At 45.6% G+C, this 26,476-nt stretch overlaps 1 protein-coding gene across 5 annotated transcripts in view; it reads right to left on the bottom strand.

The window, feature by feature from the left end:
- Positions 1-26,476, bottom strand: part of LOC132392769 (SH3 domain-binding protein 4-like) — a 174,848-nt gene that overhangs the window by 117,296 nt on the left and 31,076 nt on the right. For 3 of the 5 annotated variants that reach the window (XM_059967094.1, XM_059967092.1, XM_059967095.1), the window contains 2 exons: positions 14,715-14,948; positions 6,074-8,442 (listed from right to left, as the gene is read on the bottom strand). In XM_059967094.1, the coding sequence (XP_059823077.1) occupies positions 6,074-8,442; positions 14,715-14,832 (2,487 nt within the window). In that variant the 5' untranslated portion in view covers positions 14,833-14,948. Of the gene's footprint in view, positions 1-6,073; positions 8,443-14,714; positions 14,949-16,921; positions 17,362-26,476 lie in introns of those variants that run through there. The other 2 variants (XM_059967093.1, XM_059967097.1) reach the window with 2 other exon arrangements.

The raw sequence follows: 26,476 nt of genomic DNA, 5'->3' as shown, positions 1-26,476 counted from the left end.
ATACTCATAATGTTGATGCAGAATCGATTTAACCAGATTAATGCTGTTAAGCCGATAATGGCAAACTACTTATTGGGCACACTGTGTGTATCCAGAGCAAGGTGAGGAGGAGGGGTCAATGATGTGGTCAAGTACACAGATGAATGGCAAAGGCAGCTAAAAATAGATTCTACAGATGTGTTTAAAATGGAGGAAAGACTGAAGAGTTATGCAATAGTTAAGAGCCTAATAATCAGAGGTCATCAGCAAAAGAATCATGGTAATTGGAAACTATTAAGAATTGCAATGGTTCAGCTTTTATGCTGAGGAGTGGAGACTCATTTGTGGCTTTTTAAAGAGAAAAGCAGAAAAATATTTGATAAAAAATATTGCAAGAATGTAAGTAAAGAACTGGAAACTGGAAAGCTCTTAGAAAAATCTGTTGCTGAACTGAAGTGCCAGTGAACTCAGCTTTGCTGTACCAAAGATTCTATTGCATAAAAATATGCAAGGACGATGAACTTATCCTGTCAGGATAAACATGCAATAGTCCCACCACACCGTCCAGCCATTTCTATTTCACTGACCCAACATTTGTATAGTATTGTAATTAAAGGTTTCCTAGTAACCAGGCTGGAATTGTGTAAACGGAAAGCGCATCGGCGCTGCATTCCGTACACAAAATCCCAGTTTGTTTTATTTTGTAATGAAGCTGATAAAGGGGGAAAGAACTGTGCACCATGGTATAGCCTGTGCTTGTAGGGTTAGGGAATGTATCTATCACAAATACACATACACCCTAAAACATGTCCAAGAAATTTGCCTAAATTATTCCACTGTTAACTATCATTGGTTTTATTGTTGACTGCTTTAAGATTATCAAGTAGAGTGAATGTTCTACAATTACCACACAAATTCAAGCCTTTGAGCTTAAGCAAGCAAATGTTTCAGTTCAATGCGTCGTTAAATCTTCTGCAATCCAGGGAAAGGAGAGATGAGGGTCACCCACCAAGACAGGTAGAGACCACAATAGAACCTAAATCCCCAAACCCGACAGTGCTCTCTCTGTCAAATCTGACTGCTGACCAGATTGTCAAACTAGTAAAGCCAGCCTTCAGATCATACAAATAGCCCTCATCAGCAGTGGTGACTCATGGGTGCAAATAAAAGCAGTGTCAGTGGACCGGCAATGTAATACGTTAGTGAACACAAGGGTGGGTTTGGTATCTGACCGGCCCTTGTCAACGACAGGAGAGGCTGCTTACATTAGGGCTGTAGGGAGAAAGACAGTGAAGGCAGAAAGGAGTGAGTCCCAAATACTTGAAATCGATGGAGTGCAGCTTCCAGTGTATTTCAGAATCCATCCAAATATTGAGGGTACGATCCTCAGAGTAGACATAGTGAGGGAGGCAGGACTCCCTCACAGCTTAGGAAATCTCCCCAAAGTGGGGAACCCCAGCCCAGGTGGGCTTGGATCAAAAAGCACATTTCACTGGGAAAGTGATGAAGGAGATGAGCAAACTGTAAAGGATTCAACAATGATTCCATGTACCCTACCACCCCACAGAGCTCAGGAGCGGGAGAAAGGATGAACCTAACAATCTAAACTTCATTAGCTAAAGCTATAACAGAGACAGGAAAGATATGGGCTGATGTCAGGAGTCCTGACGAGGTTGAGCCCCAATGAATTACTGATGGGGTGAGCAATGTGACTCCCTTATGGGGTGTTTACGGGCTGCGGTGAACCTGGAACTTATAGGGATAAAATGACCCAGGATGTAAAGGACCTCTGTATCAGCTTGAAATGCTGAGGGACTGAGCAAAACAGCGGCACCACATTGCTGATCAGATGAAGAGAAGATAATCCTCCCTCAGCCAGGAGACCGTCCTGGTAAGGGAGCTGCCGAAAGAGGCAGGGTGTGTTCCCAGGTGGACAGGACTACAGGTGGTGCTCCTGACAAGTGACACTCATGTTTGTGTACAGACCTGGTGAGGCAGCCAGTGGAGACACTGGACTCAGGTTAAACCGGATCACTCACATTCTTGTCACCCTCACAGAGAGAACAGGGATCAGGTTCAGCCAATGACACTGTCATTACAGAGAACGTAGATGATGAAACCAGCCTGCTGTGTCATAGCTCACCTCTCCTGATGGAAGATGCACAGATGAAAGAGAATGGAAACATACAACATGAGGGGGGGGAAAGAAAAAGGGGGAGGGGAGAAGGGGGAGGGGGAGGGGGAGGGGGAGGGGGAGAGGGAGAGGGAGAGGGAGAGGGAGAGGGAGAGGGAGAGGGAGAGGGAGAGGGAGAGGGAGAGGGAGAGGGAGAGGGAGAGGGAGAGGGAGAGGGAGAGGGAGAGGGAGAGGGAGAGGGAGAGGGAGAGGGAGAGGGAGAGGGAGAGGGAGAGAGAGAATGAGAATGAATAAAGTTTAAAGCATAAAGGTAACTATGTAATGAAGACCGGTTCTTGAAGGCAGATGATTAGTTGTGTAGATCAGAATAGAAAGATATGGAGTAACAGACGGGAAGGGGTCCGAGATAAGGCAGAGACATCAAGTTCCATAAACTTGATGGCAAGGCAGGCCAAGAAAGAGTGAAGAAATCACATTCCCTGTCAGAAGGCAACCACCCCAGCTGAGCGGGGAGTGAACACAAATAAACTGGGCCCTTTCAGTGTTGGGCCAACGATCGAAAGGATATTCCAGCAAGGGGTGCCACTGGGGCAAAGTCCCTGCAGCTATCTGAATAGAGACCAACCACAAACTCTACTGTAGATCGTGCAATAGGACTGATTGTCAAGATCATTCTGATATCTCCTGTCATGGCATGGCATGTGAACTGTTGCTGGTGAACCGGAAACAAAGTTATCTTGCTGTGGCCCTGCCCACAGATTTACTACTGACAGCCACAACTGAGGGCTTTAGCTGTCAGAGCTTGAAGGGGTGAAGAGGATGAGATCAAATTCCTGGATTGTTTTATTGCCATCTCTGTGCAGTCCTGTAGATAGCCAATTAGAGATGTTAGATTGTGTAGACGTAGTTACACATAGGTTAGCAACTGGGGAAGGGATCCAAAGAGGAGGGCAGTTTTCACTGCCCATTGAATCAGACTTTCCTTGAAGTGGGCCTTCCTGGGGAAATTTTTGTCCAGGGGCCAAGAGGAGGGTATGTTTATGGTGTATTCTGGAGTTATGTGAATATAGCAGATATTAATTCAAACAAAAAAACAGGTTTCAGTTCTTATTGCCACTGTAACCAAGTTCAGGAAACTTGCAATTAGCCTCCTTTTTTTTTGTAATTGCAAGCGGTAAATCGAATTAAAAGCACAGCCTGCTCCACAGAGTAAGATTGAATATGCAAGAGCCAAACATTAAGACAACAGGCTTGTGGTAATTGGTTTGTATCAAACCAGGCACTATTTAGCATATCAAACTGGTCACAAGTATAGGCATTCAATAGTAATAAATTTTTAACCATGATACAATATATGGGACCAGCCCTTGGTTTTTATTTGCACTAAATAAGGGAAAGAATCATTAGATTAAGTCCTTTCACCTCCATAGATTGACTGTTGCAATATCTCAGCAAGAATGGTTCTGCCACAGCCTTCTGAGCTAACACTCACAAATGCTGGAGGAGCTCAGCAGGTCAGGCAGCATCTATGGAAATGAATAAACAACATTTTGCAACAAGATCCTTCATCCAAATTGGAAAGGAAGAGGAAAGAAGCCAGAATAATGTGGTGTACAAGCTAGATAGGTGAAGCCAGGTGGTTGGGTGGGGGGGGCGGGGGTGGTGAAGTAAGAAGGTCAGATGTGTTAAGTGGAAAAGGTGAGAGAAGAAGGTATCTGATATGCACCATGGGAAAAGGGAAGGAGGAGCCTATCACCTCCAGAGAGAGGTGATAGGTCGGAGAGGAGAAGAGAAAAGGTAAGAGAGAAGGCAGAGTGGGGAAATATTACCAGAAATTGGAGAAATCAATGTTCAACTAGAAGTTAGAGAGTGTAGCTTGGCGCACAAGAGAGTGCAAATGATGGAATCAGAAGAAAACAGAAACATAGAAACACAGAAAACCTACAGCACAATACAGGCCCTTTGGCCCACAATGCTGTACCGAACACGTATTTACTTAGAAATTAGTTAGGCTTACCCATAGCCCTCTGTTTTTCTAAGCTCCATGTACCTATCCAGGAGTCTCTAAAAATACCCTATCGTATCCACCTCCATCACCATGGCTGGCAGCCTATTCCGCGCACTCACCACTCTGCATAAAAAACTTACCCCTGACATCTCCTCTGTACTTACTTCCAAGCACCTTAAACCCTCTCACATTAGCCATTTCAGCCCTGGGGAAAAAGCCTCTGACTATCCACACGATCAATGCCTCTCATCCTTCGCCACTCCAAGGGAAAAAGGCCAAGCTCACTCAACCTATTCTCGTAAGGCATGCTTCCCAATCCAGGCAACATCCTTGTAAATCTCCTCTGCACCCTTTCTGTTTTCCATATCCTTCTTGTAGTGAGGTGACTAGAACTGAGCGCAGTACTCCAAGTGGGGTCTGACCAGGGTCCTGTATAGCTGTAACATTACCTCTTGGCTCTTAAACTCAAACCCATGGTTGATGAAGGCCAATGCACCGTATGCCTTCTTAACCACAGAGTCAACCTGCGCAGCAGCTTTGAGTGTCCTATGGACTCGGACCCCAAGATCCCTCTATCCTCCACACTGCCAACAGTCTTACCATTAACACTATATTGTCATCATATTTGACCTACTAAAATGAACCATTTCACACTTATCTGGGTTGAACTCCATCTGCAACTTCTCAACCTAGTTTTACATCCAATCGATGTCCTGCTGAAACCTCTGACAGCCCTCTACACTATCCACAACACCCCCAACCTTTGTGTCATCAGCAAATTTACTAACCCATCCCTCCACTTCCTCATCCAGGTCATTTATAAAAATCACGAAGAGAAGGGATCCCAGAACAGATCCATGAGGCACACCACTGGACACTGACCTCCATGCAGAATATGACCGGTCTACAACCACTCTTTGCCTTCTGTGGGCAAGCCAATTCTAGACCCACAAAGCAATGTCCCCTTGGATCCCATGCCTCCTTACTTTCTCAATAAGCCTTGCATGGGGTACCTTATCAAATGCCTTGCTGAAATCCATACACACTACATCTACTACTCTACCTTCATCAACGTGCTTAGTTATATCCTCAAGAAATTCAATTAGGCTTGTAAGGCACGACCTGCCTTTGACAAAGCCATGCTGACTATTCCTAATCATATTTTGTCTCTCCAAATGTTCATAAATCCTGCCTCTCAAGATCTTTTCCATCAACTTACCAACCACCAACCACACAGTAAGACTCATTGGTCTATAAATACCTGGGCTGTCTCTACTCTCTTTCTTAAATAAGGGAACAACAACTGCAACCCGCACCCCCCCCCCCCCACCAGACAGTGATGCGGCCTGTCATAATGCTTTCCATGGTAGAACTATAGAAGTTTTTGAGTGCTTTTGTTGACATGCCAAATCTCTTCAAACTCCTTTCATAAGCTTTCCTTTTCTTCTTGAACACACAAAGTGCTGAGGAGCTCGGCGGGTCAAGCAGCATCCACATTGGGAAATGAACAGATGAAGTTTCAATTCGAGATTCTCCATCTAGACTCAAATGAAGAGCTTTGACCCAAAATGTTGATGATCAAATTCCATCCAGAGATACTGCCTCTGTGACTTTAGTTTGGCACCTGCTCTACATTATGCAGACTAAGTACCAAGCTCCAGAAGCTGGAAGAAAGCTTGTGGCAAGATACCCAGGCCCAATCATCTATCCCACGACAGCTGCTAAAATTTACAGGCCAACCCTGCTGAACCATCAGGTTCAATGATCCATTGTCAGGATCATGGAAACCTTGATGCAAAGCACATTTGTTTGTTCCACAGTCACCTTGTCTCACACTACACTGTATAGCTTATAATGAAGAATGGCTTAACTGGAAATCATCCAGCAAAGGCAAATGCATAACATGGCCATCGAAGAAATAGCAGATATAACACAATTTATTGTATACTCACAGACATCAGCTCTTTCTGAAAGGACTTCTTCTCCTTGTTCTCTGTATCATTGCAGTCCTCCTTCAGCTTTTCCAGTACTGATGCCACGCGCTCCGGCTCACTGTCGATCTCTGTCCGGCAGAAGTGCACGAGAGGCAGATTTTTGTAACCCAGAGCATCTGCAAATGCTCTCCAGCTACTGATATTCTCCATGAGTGTCATCCTTACTGAAGCATAGATGTAAGTGAGAAACTTGCAGGGGCGAAGGACCTGCTCCAAGAGCATAGAGGTAGTGAGATCAGGTCCCTGAAAGTAGCTGGGCTTCATTTTCCCAACCACTAACACATTTTTAGCATGCACCAGCCCTATCTTCCCTTGGTAGAACCCAGTATACCACTCTTTTGTTCGGAGATGACCTTTCAACTTAATCTTCTCTTCACTTAGTAATGCAATCACATCTCCCTTTTTGTACTCCAACAGATAGTAGTTTTTGCACTGCCTCACGACAGTCTTCAACAGTTTCCCGTACTTGAGATGGTTTACTTGGCGGTCCTGAAATATGGGGTATTTACTTGTGATGGCCAAAGGGGAAAGAACAATCTTGCCAACTTCCTTCTTCTTCAGAAACCTCCTCTGCCCGCTACTTCGGACCCCGGATTTCGGAGGTGGCTGCGGTGTCCTCACACAGAATTGCGTGATTATTACCTCATGATCATTTTTGACTTGCACCCTCAGGGTGAAATCGGAGATTTCATCAGGGACACGTGAGTGAATGGGGAAGATGAGGCGGCTGACCTTGCTCAGCTTCACCTGGAACCCACGGACAACCTTAACCTGGTCGGAAGGCTTGACCTCGTAGTTGGAGATGTTGGGGTGTATGCTGATCCTCAGGTCCTGGGGCTTTTCCAACACAAACTGGTGCTTACCCCATAGCTGGAGGGCCACAGGCGGTACACTCACAAGCTCTCGGCTCACTTCATTTACTAGCAAGGACTTGGGCGTGCTATCATGCCCAAAGACAGCCACCACCATCTTGAACGAAGGATGAATGTGCTTGGGACCATACACACCAACCGTGATTTTTTTGTTAATGTATTCCCACACTGTAGCAGGGTATTGTAACATCTTGGCCTGAGACACCACAACAACATACATACAAGGCTCCAAACTGTCCAGCTGGACCTGCACCGTGTCACCGTAGTGATACACCTGAGGCATTGGCAAGAAGGGCCCATCTTTACTGTCACTGCTCAAGCAGGTTATACAGGCATCCTTTTTGCTCGACACATTATCTTTCAACTCAGCAGAGATCTTCATCTCCAAGGTGAGGAATGTTTTAACTTCCATGTTGCTTAATTTGATCTCAACCACAGGGCTGATAGTTGTACATTTGTCATTGTTCAACTCTACTGGGGGATCCAACAGGGCTTTCATGGAAATTTGCTGTGTTTCTCCTGGGGAGATGTGTCCTTCTGGAACATGAATACTAATATTGGTGTCCAGAAGCTGAACTGCTCCACCAGTGCTGTCCAGCTTACAAACAATATTCGTCTCAACGGGCTGAGTCTGACCCCAGCCAGGGCTTTGCCCAAGGGAGTCTAGGTCGTGACAGGAACGTGCCAGTTTCCTGTGGTTAAGCCATGCTGTTCGAAAGTCCTCCCTGCTCCTGAACTGTTCAGGCTCTGGAGACTGCATATTGCTGAAGAAACTAGTGGGAGGAGGCCCTGCAGACTTGGCTTGCAGGACTGACAGCTCAGACATACTGTACGATCGCTTGCTTCTGAAGAAAGGATTGTTCCGACTCAGGATCGGATCAAACTCTGCTTTTGAGCTCATCAGTGGGTCGATATCAATGATATTATTACTTTCACTGTTTGGTGCTAATATTTTTGAACTATCAAGAGGTGGTGCTAATGGATCAAACAACAGTAGATCCACCTCTGATTTAGGTGCCTGATCACTTTTGGAGCTGGGACTCTGTGCATTCCCATTCAGAAACGGGTTGGACGACGTAAAGCCATTCACAAACGGATTGTTCTGTTTGGTATTTGAGGACATTTTGTCAAAGACGTCTCCCCAGTCACCAAGTAAATCCATCTCTTTGACTCCTTCATCAGAACTGTCACCAATGTTATCTACCATGCCGCTGTCTCGAAGAGAGGAGCTTTTGCCAACAGGCCGTACGTAAGAAGCAGGAATGTATCCCATTTCTGTATTGTTGTGGGCATACCACCATTCAGGGCCAGAAGTATCCAAGACGTATAGAACGTCTCCTTTGTTAAATTTGAGTGTGGTAAAATTAGTAGGGCAGTAATCCTTAATAGCCACAACTTCTCGTGCGTCCCCAAAAGATGTAGATGTATTTAACCGTAGCGTACTAGGAGAAGGCACTGGAAAAGTTAAAAGGAGGAATATTAGCTTACAGGAAGATATAAATGTATTTAAACATCAAGATTATGTCTTCATATTAGGAATACATCAACCATTTCAATCATACTTGCACACTGAGGTAAAGCGACATCCAATCACAAACAAGAGGAAGTCTGCAGATGCTGGAAATCCAAGCAACACACACCAAATGCTGGAGGAACTCGGCAGGCCAGGCAGCATCTATGGAAAAGAATAAACAGTAGATTTTTCAGGCCGAGACCCTTCGTCTGTCCTGATGAAGAGTCTTGGCCCAAAATGCCGACTGTTTAGTCTTGTCCATAGAACCTGCCTGGTCTGCAGATTTCCTCCAGCATTTTGTGTGTGTCACAACATCCAAGTTCTTTGAAAGTTATTGACATGCAGCGTAAAGTGCTCCAATAAACAATACAGCCCTTCCAGTCTACATTAACGATAATGCACAGAGAGAGCATTCACCTAGCACTGTGAGAACAAAGACTTGCACTTAAAATAGACAGCATATTCAGGGGCACTTTGAATGCTGCAATCAAAAGCCTGTTCTACGTTGTTTTGTAACCCATACACATTTTGTTCATATTTTCTGTGAATTCTCCTGTATACAAACAGAAATAGTGTGAACTCAACAGCAATAATATTACATTTCCGTTTATTTAATTCCACAAGGACTTAAACTCAGGAAAGGATCCAATTTTTCAATAAGATTATTCCCTGGGTAGAATGGAGCTGGAATTCAGAAAATTTAGTTTGAAAACATCAGACATCATGCAAGTGTGCATTTAGTTCACAAACCTAAGGGTTCCTGATTGCTACAATCTATCATCAAATATTATGTAACTGCTAAGGAGGTAGGCGTGCTGTGTGAACAGCTCTTATCTTTTTGCCAAGCCCTCAGGCCACCACATCCAATGTCCAACATCTTCCTTCATCTCCAGAAGGAAACGATGTGTTGAAACTTACCTCTGTGACAGCCACAGTAACATTGATGTCTGCTAACACTGCAAATGTCAAAGATGGCATCTTTTTGCTCAGTGCCTGCACCTACTCCTCTAAAGGCCAGTTGAAAAAGTGACACTTCACTGCTATACTATCTTTTTAAAGGAAGACACCAAAAGCTTCCTCCTGGAGTTACTTTACAGAATATAGTAGGTCATTTCACAGCTTGTACATGAAAAGTTTAGAATAGGTTACAAACACAAGGTTTTGCAGATGCTGGGAAACTAGAGTAACACACGCAAAATGCTGAAGGAACTTAGCAGCATCTATGGAGAGGAATGAAGAATCAACATTTCTGGCCGAGACCCCTCATGAGAGTAGTTTATGCATACCTTAAGTGAGGAGGATTTAACAGTGATGCCCCTTCCTCATTTCAGATAATTAAGAGAATCCTAATTGATGGAGAAAAGCTTATCATAGTTGGGAAGATGGGGGAGAGAGGCAAGTTAGTAAAAACTGCAGGATACCATAATATTTTTGGCAAAGGTTGTTAAAGACATTAGGAACAGGCTTTTTTGATGGAAATAGTTCAGTCATGATCCAGCTGAATGGTATACTAACATGGGGGTTGGGGAAAGAGTTGCAGAATTGTAAATGCTAGTCCTTAATTTCTGGAAAGAATACGACTTGCTTAAAGTCATAGCTATGGCAGCATCAACACAAAGGAGCCGGTCACTGCTCTGAGTCATTTCAAACGAATCCTCTTCCTCAGGACGAGTCTGATGTCATTTTAGAGTGGCTTGCTCTGAGAACACATCCCATTAACTGGGAAGGACAACAGAAAGCCATATCATGCAAGATCTAACCTTCAGTTGCATTAGAACACTAAACAGCTTCTGGTGACATTAAAGCTAAATTAAACTAAATCTCTGTGCACATGATCAATATCCCTCCATTCTCTGCATGTCCTGTGTCTGCCTGAATGCATCTTAAACACCACTATTGTGTTGTCTACTACCACTGCTCCTGACCACGTGTTCCAGGTACTTAACACTCTCAGTGTATAAAAACATACCCTTTAAACTTCCTCCCCTTCATCAAGCTATGTACTCTAGTAGTTAATAAATTTAGACCAGAAAAATACTTCATCCACCTTATCTCTATCTCTCATAGTTTTATTAACCTCTATAAGGTTTCCCCTTAACCTCGAAACTCCAGATAAAACAATGCGTTTGTCCAACCTCTGTTGATATGTAATACTCTCTAATCTAGACAGCATCCTGGTATACTCCTTCTGCACTCTCTCAAAAGCCCTCCATATCCTTCCTATAATGGGGTGACCAGGGCTGAGCAGGGATACTCCTAACATGGTCTAAATAAAGTTTTATACAGCTGCGACACAACTTCCTGACTTCCATACTCAAAGCCTAACCAATGAAGGAAAGCAACTATATGCCTTCTGTACCATCCTATCTACTAGCTTTGCAATTTTCAGGGAGTGGTTGACTTGGACACTATGATCTTGCTGCGCACTTTTCCTTGACATTTGACCTCTCAAAGTGCAACTCTTCACACTCAGCCAGATTGAACCGTCAGCCATTTCACTGCCCACTGATCTATATTCTACTGTATTCTTTCACAATCTTATTCCCTGTTCACAACTCAAACCCTTATGTCAACTGTAAACTCACGAATCAGCCCATATTCTAGTCAAAAAGTAACGTGCAGCTTTATAAAACTCTGGTTAGGCTACAGGTAGAGCATCGCATTCACCACATTATAGGAAGCTTGTGGAAATTTTGGAGGGTGCAGAAGGGTTTTACCAGATTGGTTTCTGAGTTAACAGGTCTGTGCTAGAAGTAAAGGTTGGGAGGGAGGGGGGAGACACACACACACACACACACACACACACAGCAGAGAGCTTGAAATGTGTTGGCAGAGGTGGTGGTGGGAAGCAAATATGACAGAGCTGGTTTAAGATAGGCACATGGATATGCAGAGAATGGGGAGAAGTGGATGAAGTGCATACTTAAAGGATTAGGTGTAACTAGCTTAATTAGTTTGTTAGCTTAATTATTGTTATACAGTACTGTACTATGCTAAAATCTAAAGCACATATATATAACTCGGGTGCCTAAGATTTTGCATAGTACTGTATTTGTCAATGTGGAGTGGACAGCGAGTTTGTAAATTTGGCAGGGGCAAAGGATGTTGGGAATGGTGAGGGTGGAACATCACAGGAGGGGTGTGGGAGAGGTGGCAGAGTAGGAATGCCAGGGGCGGGGGGGGTGGCATGGGTGTAGGGTAGCGTAGTGGTTAGAACAATACAGTACCAGCCACCCAGGTTCAATTCGCACCACCGTTTGTAAAGACTTTGCATGTTCTCCCCCTGACCACCTGGGTTTCTTCTGGCTGTTCCAGTTTCCTCCCACAGTCGAAAGACCTACCAGTTGGTAGGTTAATTAGTCAATGTAAATTGTCCCGTGATTAGACAGGGTTGCTGGGTGGAGTGATTCGATGGGCCAGAAAAGCCTATCTGTGCTGTATCTCCATAATTAAAAACATAAAAACACCCAGCCCTTGAGACACCAGGAAAAGTCACTTGATTCCAAACAATTGGTTTATTACTCATTACAGAAGGTTTCTCTGGTGCTTCGTGCTCCCTCCCCTCTTCCTTCCCCAGTTCCAAACCATTATTCCCCTCTCTCTGCCCCCTTCCCACTCTCAATCCACAATGGAGACCCATGTCAGCATCGTCTTTCTTCACTCAAATACATCACGACATTTGTTTTGTAGCAGTACAGTGCAATACATAAAATTACTACAGTACTGTGCAAAGTTTGAGGCATAAACTGTATATACAGCTAGAGTGCCTAAGATTTTTGCACAGTAATGTATGTTCCATCACAAACAGCACAGATCCCTGGTTATAAATCCAGTCTAATGTAGAAAAATCAGAACTCTCCTGTGGGATTTGAATAAACAAAGATATCCCAAAGAGACAATTGGAAAGAATTACTGCTAACAGGTACTGGAAATATAAATATCTTATCAAAGCAATTTTTTTCAGAAATATGTCCCTATCCATGACCTTTTGTTTTATAATTTTTAAAACAAGTTCTGCAATCTTCATCAAGCCATTCACTCAGAGTATGAGCAACGAGCTTATCCAAAAATAGCACCGCTTTTGGATTTAAGTTCTGACAATAAAATTGGTAAACCACTGGAGCTCCAAGACATATATTAAGAATCTGGGTGTTCAACCTGCACTGTAGCAGAAGTTATTTGAGCAATTGCTGTTTCTTTGCACGCAAGTTGACCTGAAGGGAATTCATTCTTCCCATTTACTTAATGGGAGTTTTCCTGATTTCTGCAATTTGTTATTTTATTAACAGGCTGGAGCAAGGCAGAACAGGCTACAACTCTCCATCAGCTTAAATTAGCACAAAGGCTAAGAGAAAGCACATTAACTATGCCGATTAAATATTCAGCTGAATGGTTTCTAAATACCTCCAGGCGATTCATGATGCATTTATATAAAGTTATGAACCATTTCAGCTCCCTTGACATTTTACTTTAAGAAGCGCTCCTGGCTATCCTCACCAAGAACTAAACAACATAATATTCGAATCATTAAACATTTTTTTTGCAACTCTCCAATTTTCTGTCCAGAAGAAACTGAAGAACATTTCTGTACATGTGATTGACAGAGTCAGTAAATGATACTCACACAGCATAGGAACTGGCCTCCGAGCCCACAGTGTCGTGTCACCATTTTCACCACTCCTCCCTCAACCGCACCCCCCCCCCAAGATCAAACACATCTGTACACGAGCAGCAATTTCCACAGGCCAACTAGCCTACAAATCTGCATGATTATTGGATTGGGGGAAAAGTAAAGTTCCTGGAGGAAACAGAGAGGATGTTCGAATTCTGCACAGACAAAACCCAAAGAAAGGTTGGTTCCCAGGTCTCTAGTGCTGTCAGGCAAGGGCTCTACCCACTGTAGCACTGCGCTACTTAAACAACAAATGGAGAGCTTTGGACACAAGTGCCTACAAAACACTCAATGGACACCACATGTTGCTTGCTGAGCTGTGTTGGTATTAAAACCTCCATGACTTTCTTTTATGTCTCTTTGTAATCTTTACTCTCACTACCTTTGTAACTTCCAGACCTTCAAGAAATTTGCACTCCACCAACTCTGATCTCCTTCATTAACCCTGATTTTAGTTGATGCACTTTTGCCAATCATGGCTCCAGACAGCTTTAGCTGCTGGCTTGTGTTATGATGCCTTAGTATGGTTTACCACTAAATTGTATTGAAATCTCCCAAATCATTGGATTAAATACTGGGATGACTAGTAATCATTTTAAAAGTACTTAACAACTGACAGTACCTAAGATTCAACTTCTCAGCAGTGTCTTTAGTAGGGTCTATTTAAAGTTTGTGACAATTGACAAAACTGCCCTCTCTTGGAATCATCCATTTTTAGATGAAGTGGAAACTGAAATAATTTGAATTGTATTCAATCAAAAAATGGGTAATGATGCTATGGAAAAAGGGGCAATAATATTTCAACCTCAGTTCCTAATCGATACCTTGCTAAATTTATCAAATTTATATCTGTGAGCATCACAGCACTGGATGGCGACTGCTTTGCATGACATCACAAGACATTGCAGAGAGCTGTGGTCACACCTAAGATTAAGAAACCAGCGTCCCACCTTTAGGCTCGGTTTACACTTCTTGGGACCTTGGCAAAGCAACCAACATCATCAGTTCTTTCTCTTTTCTGCCCCCTCACATCCAGCAGAAATTACAAAAGCCTAAAACAGCTTCTGTGACTTGGTGACTGCTCAAGAACAGTTTCTGTCTGCTGTTATAAGATTATCAAATGTTCCCCTAATACAATAGATGGGCTCTTGGCCTCACAATCTGCTTTGTTATGGACTAGCACCTTATTGTCTGCCTTCACTCCACTTTCTCTGTAACTGTAACACTTTATTCAGTATTCTGTTATTGTTTTCCCTTGTACTATCTCAATGGACTAATGTGATGAAATGATCTGTATAGATAGCGTGCAAAACAGCTTTTCACTGTTCCTCGGTGACCATGACTAAAATAAACCAATTTAACAATTTACTTTTGATGTCAAACTGAATTGCTTAGGATCTCATGACTAATCTAGACACCAAGTTATAAATTTTCAAACAAAAATAATCTTTTTTCAAATAAAAGGGGCACAATTTAACAAATCAAAGTATCATAGAAACATATTCATTCTGTTCTTGTTAATAAATTAGTACAAACACTCACCTTTGACATCACTGAAACTGAGTTCAGAGAAGCAGTCACCAAGATCAATTAACGTGCCTTCAGATTTACATCGGGGAAGTCCACTTGTATTGGTGGAGCGAATTCTTTGAGCTGCCATAGTTACCTCAGTTCAGATCTCAAAGGTGCACATCAAACTGTTGTTCATTGGTAGCCACTTTCAAAGGCTGGATACCAGCTCAGCAAGTACTGTACTTCCTTCTGCAATCAGACCATCTGCAAGAATTAAATCACAAAACGGTCCTTAATTAAATCACAAAACAGCCCTTAAAAATGTATCAAAATTTATGGACAAATACAAACCATCACTATATCACATAGTCTGAACAAGTCAGTTCCAGTGGTAAACAAGCACATAAATGGAAGACAGGAGCCCAAACTTACATAAAAATAAATTTGACTTTCATTTGCTGTTGCCAAGATGCTTTATATAATTCATTAGCTTGGGTCACCAAACTTATGGATGCAACAGAAAACACTTCAGCATTAATCATTACGGCCAAAGAAAGAATGGCAAATACCAGCCAATAAATGGACTAAAGATCCTTTGGCTTTTGTACTGAGTAAAGTCTGCAATCAATTCCAACAGGTTACAAGCTACAGATTTTGGTAGTATAACCTCTACAAGAAAGAAATGACCATCATTTCCACAACCTAATAGCTAGTAGCATATAGCAAAGGTCCAGAAGGATATTCTCCAACTGACTTCTTTGTACAAGGCTAGTGAAACACCAGGCCATTAAACCATACAAGGCCATCGGCCACATAAAAGATTATTGCATGGCAGTCTGTTGTAAAATCAAAGATTTTGCTCTGTCAGATCTCAACCTCTTGAAACCAAATGTACTGCCCTCCCTGTTGTCCTGAGATCAGATGGCTTGAATCTTGGTCAGTGTTAGTACCAACTCAAGGGATTTGGAAGGGAATGCAGTAAGTAATAATACCTCAGTTACACTGCAACGACACCCTGATCTGTAGAACTCTCCTCAATAGGTGTATGTAAACTACTCGTGTTTATTTTTTTTCTTAAAATGAGCTAAGACCTGAGCAAGATATAGAATTGACCAACACTGAGATAAAAAAGGATTTCAAATTATTGTCATGTGTCCCAAAATACAACGAAAAGCTTGCCTTGCATGCTGTTCATACAGATCAGATCACATGGAATCTGCTGTCTAACAGTTAAGGTAACAGTATTACAGCACCTGGATTCCATTCCTCCTGCTGCCTATAAGGAGTTTGTACGCTCTCTCAGTGATACGTGGGTTTTCCTGGGTGCTCCATTTTCCTTCCACATACCAAGTACATACAGATGAGCAAGTTAATTGGTCACATGGGCGTAACTGGACGGCATGGGTCATTGGGCCAGAAGAGCCTGTTACCATGCAGCAAGTCTCTAGATCTAAGATCAAAACACAGCGCATTGAGGTAGAACTAAACAGCGCAGAATAAAGTTAACAGGTCAAGAGTTCAACTTGTCATACCAGGAGCTGTCTAATAGTCTCATAGCAGCTAGGTAGAAGCTTGGTATGTGCTTTCAGGCTTTTGTATCTTAGATGGAGGAGGGGAGAAGAGAGAAACCTCCTCAGTCCTCTGCACAGACTCTGACATTACCAAATGTTCTGCCACATTACCAAAAGTAAATGAGCGCACACTCTGAAACAGAATACACACTGATGCACAGTAAAGTAATCAGATCTGTGCCTTTTCTTCAAAATAATGCACTTCACATTGACAGCTCCAGTTTCTGTTACCTTGAAAACAAGTGAAATTCTGAATCGTCACCAGGCCTCAAAAGGCTCTAATTTCCATAATAATAGAAAAGATGAAATGACATTCAATGGCACCAAGCCATGACTGAAGCAGTGTGTGATGTTTATGCTGAAAATGTGTGGTAGAAATGAGAGTAGTAAAACAGCTCTCACTGTTAGAATTAAATATTGGAGATGCAATATACAGCTTTTAATAAGGTTGATGTGACGTAAACTCTTTCAATAATGTCAAGAGATTTCAGGAATGAAAAGCCCAAATGAATATCAATAATTGCACAAAAGTTCCCAAAAACAAATTTAAATTATGGTCAACAAGAGCCCAGCGTGATTTTTAAACAGGTTAGTTAAAAAGATACAGAAATCAGCACTGCAAAATTGAACAGACCATGACTGGTATGAAAGTGTGCCTGTGCTTACCACATTGAACTTCTGATAGACTCCATCCTTCCATGACTAATACCCAGATTGTTTTTCAAGTTCCATTTTCAATGAATTGTGATTCTGGTCAGTGAGTCTACCTCCACCCCCATAAGGTCAGCCAACTCCACTGAGACCCAGTACATCAGCGCTCCGAAAACATTGCTTCCATACTTGGCCAAACAAAGTTCTTCTGGCTGTTTTCCGCCCCCTTTGTAAATTTGAGTATACAGTCGGCCTTCCTTACCCGCAAGTTCCGCATGCGCAAATTCGACCAACCGCGAATCAAGAAAACCCGGAAGTGCTCTTCCAGCACTTGTTGTTCAAGCATGTAGACTTTTTTTCTTGTTATTATTCCCTAAACGATGCAGTATAACACCTATTTTACATAGCATTTCCATTGTATTAGGTATTATAAGTAATCTAGAGATGATTTAAATTATACGGGGGGATGTGCGTGGGTTATCGTGGATCGGGATCGAAAAAAATCAGAAGTTCTCTTACTATGCAAGTTAGAACAGGTACATCCGGTATTATTTAGCGTCAGTTAGACAAACATTTGTCTTAGTATATATTTTACCCTTCTATGCATATAAAACACTTAAGAATGTATGTTTCAGCGCTGGGCTCAGGAAGTTCCCGAGTTCAATCCAGTGACAGACCACTTCCCAGCGCGCTCTCCACCGTGCCAGGTTGATGTGGAGGATCAAAAACCCAAAACCCCAAAACCCAATAATTAAACCACTGCGTTGCTTAGTAATAATTGTAGCTTTCATCAGGGCAGGGCCTTTCTCACTTTATCCTTTAAAATTGTTCCGATCGTTGACCGACTGTAGCCTAACACTTTTCCATTGACCAATGGCATTTCACCTCTTTCTGATCGCTTTATTATTTCCACTTTATTTTCAATCGTGATCGTGATTATTTTTGTGAACAGGAACACTGTGGATTCAGAGGGTCCTGATGTCCACCTCACTGAGGCAGGTTGAATAAGGCCTGGAGGTCCGCTGGGTCCTAAGGTCCACCGCATTGAGACAGGTTGAATAAGGGACTTGAGCATCCGCGTTTTTTGGTATCCGCGAGAGGTCCCGGAATCAATTCCTCACAGATAAGTTGGGCCGACTGTATTCATTTACCTCCGTTAATAACTGTCCACTACCTTTAGACAACCTTCTTGAAGGCAACCTGCAATCTTCAGTGTCTGCGACACTACGCTGGTGCTGTAAACATCCGTGACTGCAATCACAGATTGGCAACTGATTTTCCCAGTCTACTTGCATATTGAAATCCCACCTCATTATCGTAACATTGCCCTCTTTACATAGCTTTTCCAACTCCCATTGTAATTTATATCCCACATCCTGGCTACTGTTCTGAAGCCTTAATATAATTCCCATCAGGGTCTTACAATTTCTTAACACTAATCACAAGAATTCTCCATCTTCTGATCCTATGTCACCTCTTTCTAAGAATTTGATTTCATTTTTTACCAACCCCCTCTGCTAGCTACCCATCCTTTCAATGTTTATACTTGGATGTTAAGCTCCCAACTATGATTTTCTTTCAGCCTTGACTCAGTGATCCCCACAACATCATAGCTGTCAATCTTTAACTGCACTACAAGATCATTTACCTTAATCCGTATACTGCATGCATTCAAATATAACAGCTTCTGTCTTGTATTCATCACTGGTTTCTTGATTTTGCTGCCCCGTTACACTTCAACCCATTGCACTGACTGCAGTCTTGCCCCATCATCTGCCTGTCCTTCCTGACAGTTTCACTACACACTGCATCAACTTGTACACCAGCTGCCCCATTCTCATCCTCATCACTCCAGTTCCCATCCCCTGACAAGTTAATTTAAACCCTCCCTGGCAGCTCTAGAAAACCAGCCTGTAAGGAAATTGGTCTCACATCCCAGCACTGCTCCTTTTTCAAAACATTCACTTGACAGGCTCTCAGACTTACTGCTGCTGAGCTCTCAACAGACCAATTACTGCAACCACACAAGCCAGCATAACAGAGCACGACGATGTAAATCTCATTACCAATCACAATTTCTTGTTGCTCTTTGTGAAACTAAAAACTTTATGAAATGTCCCCATCTGCTTTAATTATTTCCTTGCAACTGTTGTGACAGATTGCTAAATAAATCTTGCCCAGGGACTCTGACGTGGCACCCTGACCTGCTTCATGAGATTGATGCATTCTCTGGTTGAGTGAATTACTTAGATCCTACCAGGTGACCTGAAGGTCACACCTGGGGTTCTGGAAATCAATCCACCGTCTACGGCAGCTGACGAGCACCCATGTGCCCTGGAAGGCAAGCCATGCACTCGTCCCAGGAATGGAGCACCAAACTTTTCCCATTTCTGCATGCATTGTAACTGCAAGGCTAGCCGTAACTTTACAAGACTATGTCTCCTAAAGATTAACACTGAGAAGAACAGTACAGTATAGGCTCTTCAATCCATGTTATTATGTGAACCAAATAAACCTCCTTCACGATCAATCTAACCCTTCCCTCCTACAAAGCCCATAATCATCCGTTTCTCAACCATCCAAGTACCTAACTAAGAGTCTTTTATTGGATCAGCCTCTACTGCCTCTTGCAGTGAGCTTGAGGCAACCACCACCCTCCATGTAAATGACCCACCTCTAACATCCCCTCCCCCACCAGAGTTTCTTCCCATCACCTTAAATGGACATCCTCTGGTATTGGCAACAACCACTCTGAGCACCAGGCGCCTGCTGTCCACTCTATCAATACCTCTCATAATCTTACACTGTACACCTCCATCAAGTCGCCTCTCAACCTCCTTCACTCCAAAGAGAAAAGCCTTAGCTTGTTCAACCTTTCCTCAAAAGACATCTTCACTAATCCAGGGAGGATTCAGATAACTCTCCAAAGCTTCCACATCCTTTTTCAATTTTCTCCATGTTTAGAAAATAATCTATGCTTTTATTCCTTCTACCAAAGTGCATGACCATACATTTCCTGACACCTTATTCCATTTGCCACTTTTTTGCCCGTTCTCCTAATCTGTCCTTCTGCAGCCTCCATTCTTCCTCAACACTACCTGCCCCTTCACCTATCTTCGTATTGTCCACAAATTTGGCCACAAAGACATCAATTCCATCATCCAAATTATTGACATACAATGTAAAAAGCAGTCCCAACATCACCTCCATGGAACATCACTAGTTACAGGCAGCCGATCAGAAAAGACTTCCTTTATCCCACTCTTTGCCTCATGACAATCAGTCAATGCTCTAGCCATGCTAGAATCCTGTCGTACCATGGGCTCCAATGTTCCAATTTGTAATGACCAGTATGCACAGAAATTAAAAGCAAGCAAAATACTACCAATGAGAACTTAGATCTCCTCTGGGTTTCATCATTTTCACACTTGTTTGCACTCTCACAAAAGATATTCAGCAGGCCTGTAGCTGGTAATGAAGGATTTTCTTGCCCAAGCTTTCGTACATCATTCATATCTGACTTGCTTGCTAAAAGACCATTTAAAGTCAAGTTTCCAATTATCAGTCTGTGGCGACCCATTTCCTGGCACATCCGAACCGACTCACAATTAGATAGCCTACGGGGGTTTGCGAGCACTGAGCTTTGGAGCCTCTGCGCCATGGGGGGCAGGTTGAGGGAGGCTTAAAAGTGAGGCTGAAGATTTCGAATAAAGTTTTTTCCTTCGACTGCAGTTACCGACTCCGTGTCGTAATTTTAGCGCTGCGTGTAGCACACCACTACAATTGGTGACCCCGACGGTCCAAACGATTTTTGGACCAGAAATGACCGACGCCGCCTCTGTTCATGCGGTTTCGTTAAAACTGCCGGGTTTCTGGACACAGCGCCCGAACCTATGGTTCCAGCAAGCCGAAGCCCAATTCCACGTTCGCCAGATCACCTCAGAAGACACCCGCTACTACTACGTGGTGAGCTCCCTCGACCAGGACACAGCGGCCCAGGTCGCGGAGTTCGTACAGTCGCCTCCGACAGACGGCAAGTACACGGAATTCAAAGCCCTGCTCCTCAGGACTTTCGGACTCTCACGGCGCGAGCGGGCTGCCCGTTTACTGCACCTGGATGGCTTGGGCGACAGACCTCCATCGGCTTTAATGAATGAGATGTTGTCTCTCGCCGACGGACACACACCCTGCCTCATGTTTGAGCAGGCATTCCTGGAGCAGCTGCCCGAGGACATACGCCTGCTGCTGTCCGACGCGGATTTCAGTGACCCCCGGAAGGTGGCAGCCCAGGCGGACTTGCTGTGGAACGCCAAAAAGGTGAGTGGGGCGTCCATCGCACAGATCTCCCAGCCACGCTCCCGGCAGCAAACCAGTCCAGGCCCGGCCGCAGAGCCCGCCAACCCCCGGCCCAATGAACACTGGTGCTTCTACCACCAGCGGTGGGGCGCAGAAGCCCGCCGTTGTCGCCCGCCCTGCAAGTTCCCGGGAAACACCAGGGCCAGCCGCCGCTGATGGCTACGGCGGCTGGCCATCGGGATAGCCTCCTGTATGTGTGGGATAGAAGGTCGGGACGCCGGTTTTTGGTCGATACTGGGGCTGAGATCAGCGTTTTACCTCCGACGAGTTACGACACCCGCAGCAGGGCACCGGGTCCCCCCCTGAGGGCCGTGAATGGCAGCACAGTAAGGACCTATGGCACCCGTCAGGTGCAGCTACAGTTCAGCTCCAGCCAGTTCACGTGGGACTTCACACTGGCCGCCGTAGCCCAACCGCTTCTGGGTGCGGATTTTTTGCGGGCTCACAGCCTACTGGTCGACCTGCCCAGGAAGAGACTGGTACACGCCGAGACCTTTCAGACGTTCTCCCTGGGTGCAGCCCAGTTGCCAGCCCCTCACCTCGGCTCCATCACGCTGTCCGACAACAACTTCACCAGGGTCCTGGCGGATTTCCCATCGGTTCTGGCACCGCAGTTCACAGCGGCCATGCCCAGGCACGGCGTACAGCACCACATCCCGACCCAGGGACCACCCCTCCACGCCCGCGCTCGGCGGCTTCCCCCGGACAAGCTCCGACTGGCGAAGGAGGAGTTCCAGAGGATGGAGGAATTGGGGATCATCCAGCGGTCCGACAGCCCATGGGCCTCCCCCCTGCACATGGTGCCCAAAGCGACGGGGAGCTGGAGACCGTGCGGAGACTACCGCAGGCTGAACGAGGCTACCACACCGGACCGCTACCCTGTGCCGCACATTCAGGACTTTGCAGCAAACCTGCACGGCGCGCGGATCTTCTCCAAGGTAGACCTCGTCCGCGGGTACCATCAAATCCCAATGCATCCTGACAATGTCCCCAAAACGGCTCTCATCACCCCGTTTGGCCTTTTCGAGTTCCTCCGCATGCCGTTTGGCCTGAAGAATGCCGCACAGACGTTCCAGCGGTTAATGGACGCGGTGGGACGGGACCTGGACTTCGCGTTCATCTATTTGGATGACATCCTCATAGCCAGCAGCAGTCGTCAGGAGCATCTGTCCCACCTCCGTCAACTCTGCGCCCCACTGAGTGAGTACGGTCTTACAATCAACCCCGCCAAATGCCAGTTCGGACTCGATACCATTGACTTCCTGGGGTTACAGGATTACTAAAGACAGGGCAACCCCTCTGCCCGCTAAGGTAGATGCGGTCCGCCTCTTTCCCCGACCCACCACGACCAAAGGCCTTCAGGAATTCGTAGGTATGGTCAATTTCTACCGCCACTTCCTCCCTTCAGCTGCCCAGATCATGCGCCCCCTGTTCGCCCTGATGTCGGGTCCGAGCAAGGACATTACCTGGGACGAGGAGTCCGCCGCCGCTTTCGTTCAAACGAAGGAAGCTTTGGCGGACGCCGCAATGCTAGTACATCCCAGAATGGATGCCCCTACCGCCCTCACAGTGGACGCATCAAACACGGCAGTCGGTGGGGTGCTGGAGCAACTCATCGCAGGTCGCTGGCAACCCCTGGCGTTTTTCAGCAAACACCTGCGACCACCCGAGCTCAAGTACAGTGCTTTCGACCGGGAACTGTTGGCGCTCTACCTGGCAATCCGGCATTTCAGTTACTTCCTAGAAGGTCAGCCCTTCACTGCGTTCACGGACCACAAACCGCTTACCTTTGCGTTTACGAAAGCGTCCGACCCCTGGTCGTCCCGCCAGCAACGCCACCTGTTCTACATCTCTGAATACACGACGGATGTCCGGCACGTCTCGGGTAAGGACAACGTCGTGGCGGATGCGCTCTCTCGCCCTATCGTTCATGCCCTTTCCCAAGGGGTAGACTTTGAGGCACTGGCAGAGGCGCAGCAGGCGGATGAAGAGATTCCGAGTTACAGAACCGCAGTCTCCGGTTTGCAGCTCCAGGACCTCCCCGTGGGCCCGGGTGAGAGGACCCTACTCTGTGACGTCGCCACCGGCCAGCCCCGCCCCGTCATCCCGACAGCCTGGCGGTGCCGCGTTTTCGACTCCATTCATAACTTGGTGCATCCCTCCATCCGGACAACTGTCCGGATGGTTTCCAGCAGGTTCGTTTGGCACGGACTCCGCAAACAGGTCAGTGAATGGGCCAAAACGTGCATGCACTGCCAGACGGCCAAGGTGCAGCGGCACACCAAAGCCCCACCGCAGCAGTTCCATCCCGCCCACCGGCATTTCGACCACATTCATGTGGATATCGTGGGCTCCCTGCCAGTGTTGCGCGGAGCGCGGCACCTCCTGACTATCGTGGACCGGTTCACAAGATGGCCAGAGGCGGTCCCGCTCACCGACACCACCTCCGAATCTTGCGCCTGAGCCCTGATCGCCACCTGGATATCTCGCTTTGGTGTACCAGCCCACATTACCTCCGACAGAGGCGCCCAGTTCACCTCCAGCCTGTGGTCAGCTATGGCCAGCCTTTTGGGGACTCAGCTGCACCACACCACTGCCTACCACCCACAGTCGAACGGGCTAGTGGAGCGTTTCCACCGTCACCTGAAGTCGGCCCTCATGGCCCGCCTGCGAGGAGCCAACTGGGCGGATGAGCTTCCCTGGGTCCTACTCGGCATCCCCACAGCGCCCAAGGACGACCTGCACGCCTCATCGGCCGAGTTGGTATACGGCGCGCCCCTGGTCGTCCCCGGGGAGTTCCTACCAGCCCCAAGGGGGCAAGAGGAAGATCCCGCAGCAGTCCTGGGCAGACTACGCGAGAAGCTCGGTAACCTGGCCCCCATACCCACTTCACAGCACGGGCGGCACCCGACCTGCGTACCCAAAGACCTACAGAACTGTAAGTTTGTGTTTGTACGAAGGGGCGGGCATCGGCCACCGCTGCAGCGGACATACGAGGGGCCGTTTATGGTGCTCCGGAACAACGGGTCCACGTTCGTGCTGGACGTTGGGGGGAAAGAGGAGGTTTTCACGGTGGACCGCCTCAAACCGGCCCATGTGGACCTGGCGCAACCGGCCGAGTTTCCGGCACCTCGGTGCAGAGGCACCAAGCAGGTTCTGGCCCAGACTGTGGACATTGGGGGGCGTATCGCCAGTTCTGGGGGGGGGGGTTATGTGGCGACCCATTTCCTGGCACATCCGAACCGACTCACAATTAGATAGCCTACGGGGGTTTGCGAGCACAGAGCTTTGGAGCCTCTGCGCCATGGAGGCAGGTTGAGGAAGGCTTAAAAGTGAGGCTGAAGATTTCGAATAAAGTTTTTTCCTTCGACTGCAGTTACCGACTCCATGTCGTAATTTTAGCGCTGCGTGTAGCACACCGCTACAAGTCCACTTCTTCCCACTTGCAAATTGTCCAGCTGCACTTGCCTGGGAACAATACACCCAGCTAGCACCAGTTTCTCTACTGTACATAAATATTTCTCATAGCTGCACACTCCTGACACAAGCTTTCAGTGTAGCAGATCGTACTGTTTTATTAAGCCATTCTGCTTTAAATAAACTAGCAGTTCTTTTATGCATCACACGCTGGGATTCAACATAAAAATCAAAAATTTCTTTAAAAATATATATAAATAAGCCAGTTCTAAAATCTCCAGACAAATCATTGCAAACTCCATGTTGTCAACACCATCCGTGTCAGAAACTGAAAAGGAAATGTGATTGTGTACAGTTGAGAAATATATTTAACATGCCAAAGAGGTAGAGGGTGACAACCTTTTGTGCTCAGTGCATTCCTTTGTGTGCTAGTAGCAAAAGATGTGTGTGCGCACACACATGCACACCTTAGAGGGAACGCTGATGGGCTCTTATCTTATTAAGCAACCTCATGTGCAATAGTTTGTCAAAGACCTTCTGAAAATGCCATTACACAACTTCCACCGATTCTCCTTTGTCTATCCTGTTTGTTATTTCCTCAAAGAATTTTAACAGATTTGTCAAGCAAGATTTTCCCTTCAGGAAACCATGCTGACTTTGGCCTATTTTACCATGTGCCTCCAAATATCCTGAAACCACATCCTTTACAATTGATTCCGGTGTCTTCGCAACCACTGAGGTCAAGCTAACCGGTCTACAATTTCCTTTCTTCTGTCTCCTTCCTACTTGAAGAGTGGAATTTGCAATTTACCATTCCAGAATCAAGTGATTCGTGAAAGATCATAATGCCCCCACAATCTCTTCAACTACCTCTTTCAGAACCCTGAGGTGTTTCACAAGCTCTTTTTTCCTGGTAATAGCAAATGCACTCACTTCTGCCTGATACTCTCAAATCTCTGGCATACTTACTAGTGTCTTCAATGAAAAATACTGATTCAGTTCATCCGCTATTTCCTTGTCCTCCAATTACTACCTCGCTCGCATCATTTTTCATCACCCTTTTCAATTTTCTCCCCTCTTCTACACTGAAACTGATCCCACTGACTGCAATTTTGCCCTATCTCAGCCTGTCCTTCCTAACAGTCTCACTACACACTGTCTCTGCTTGTAAACCAACAACCCCATCCTCAGCCCCATCACTCCGGTTCCCATCCCCCTGGCAAATTAGTCTAAACCCTCCTGTACTGCTCCAGCAAGCCTGCCCACAAAGATATTGCTCCTCCTCAGGTTCAGGTGTAACCCATCCTTTTTGTACAGGTCGTACTATCCCCAGAAGAGATCACAATGATCTAGGAATCTAAACCCTTGTCCCCAGTTTTTCAGCCACACATTCACCTGCCAAATCATCCTATTCTTACCCTCAATGGCACATAGCACAGGCAGCAATCCAGAGTCGACTACCCTGAAGGTCCTGCTTTTCAGCTTTCTACCTCTCTCTTCAAGAACTCATCATTTTTCCTACCTATGTCATTGGTGCCAATATATACAAAAACATCTGGCTGCTCACTCTCCCCCTTTAGAATGTGTGGACCCAACACAAGATGTCCCTGACCCTGGCACCTGGGAGGCAACATACCATCTGGTTATCTCTATCGTGTCCACAGAAGCAGAATTTTATAGAGTTGTAACATTACCTCATGGCTCTGAATTCAATCCTCCGCCCCCCCCCCCCCCAATCGAAGGGCAGCACTCATAACCACCCTATCAACTTGAACAGCAACTTTGAGGGAATAAACG

This window comes from Hypanus sabinus, chromosome 4 (genome assembly GCF_030144855.1).
Source record: "Hypanus sabinus isolate sHypSab1 chromosome 4, sHypSab1.hap1, whole genome shotgun sequence".
Taxonomy (NCBI): domain Eukaryota; kingdom Metazoa; phylum Chordata; class Chondrichthyes; order Myliobatiformes; family Dasyatidae; genus Hypanus; species Hypanus sabinus.
This window is presented reverse-complemented; position numbering and strand designations above follow the sequence as displayed.